The sequence below is a fragment of the Sphaeroforma arctica genome (assembly GCF_001186125.1).
Source record: "Sphaeroforma arctica JP610 unplaced genomic scaffold supercont1.9450, whole genome shotgun sequence".
Classification (NCBI taxonomy): Eukaryota; class Ichthyosporea; order Ichthyophonida; genus Sphaeroforma; species Sphaeroforma arctica.
The window spans coordinates 1-1,073 of NW_014031108.1; the positions used below are offsets into that span (position 1 = coordinate 1).

Consider the following 1,073-nt stretch of genomic DNA (forward strand, 5'->3'; position numbering starts at 1 on the left):
CATTAGTACATAAAATACTCTACCATATACGTATCTCCTGCGCAATTTATCTGTACAGCCCACACTGTGTAATCAGTCATACAATGTAGTACCTATATTAGCGAATATTCAACTTTCCAGTATATTCCCATATACCCTCCTTCCCAGTAGGCTTCGCAACCCCCTTCCGCACGCATGGTCATGTCCTCGGACTTTTTCAACACCACCGACATAGCTGAGGACCCCAACGCCCCTCCCATACGTGCAGCTTCGGGTGCAGTGCCGATTTGTCCCAAGCCGAAGGGAATCATCGCTGTGACACGCACGTACTCTCAGCCCGTTAGCTCGGGTACACATAAGGGGTGGCAAAGGCCTCAGTACACATTGGATTCTGACCCAGGAGACGATACGCGCGACTGTGAGTCAATTACGTCAAGGGATACGTTTGATTCAGTGAGCAAGGGCTCCAATAGCAGCACGGTCTGTGAGGATAGACGACGGAAGCAGGTGTGTATAGGTGGGTTGGTAGGGTTGTAGGGTTGTAGGGTTTAGGTGTCTTTACTTGTATAGACGCTATTGCTATATATATACAATGCCTCATGTCCGGGGTGGACTTGTGGCTACGGCAGGGGTTGGCATTTGCCGAACCCCCTAAATCCTGTTCCTTAGAGGAGGTTGAACTGGGCTGTCTAAATGCTGAGTATTTTATGGTCTGTAGTTGTGGTACTTCTTAATGTGTTTCATTTGGTTGTGGCGCTCTGGTTGTGAAACGTGTAGTCGTTTTATAACCGTAACTGATGTGTCCAGTACTGCGTTGATACTATATATGCGATAGCATCTGGTCGAAGTGTATATAAATCTGTTTGTATGTTGTCCATCCACAGTGTTCTTTTCACTTGTTTGAAGCGTTGTCTGCGTTCCAATGATTGCGAAGTAAACTCATTTTGCGGTTATTCAAAGTTTACGTGGACCGTTTGTACTATTGTGGTTTAGGGACTAAGGATGTAATTTTTAAATGATTATATTTATTTATTTGATCCTATGTATTGTATAAGTATCCATCCATCCATCCATCCATCCATCCATTTATCTAC

General features: G+C 44.7%; 1 protein-coding gene across 1 annotated transcript; it reads left to right on the forward strand.

Moving 5' to 3' along the window:
• Positions 1–180: 180 nt before the first annotated feature.
• Positions 181–486, forward strand: SARC_16990 (hypothetical protein; the record flags this gene model as incomplete). The annotated part of the gene is made up of 1 exon (XM_014288909.1): positions 181–486. A coding segment is annotated over one exon (306 nt), but the record flags the coding sequence as incomplete, so codon positions are not given.
• Between the last annotated feature and the right edge of the window lie 587 nt (positions 487–1,073).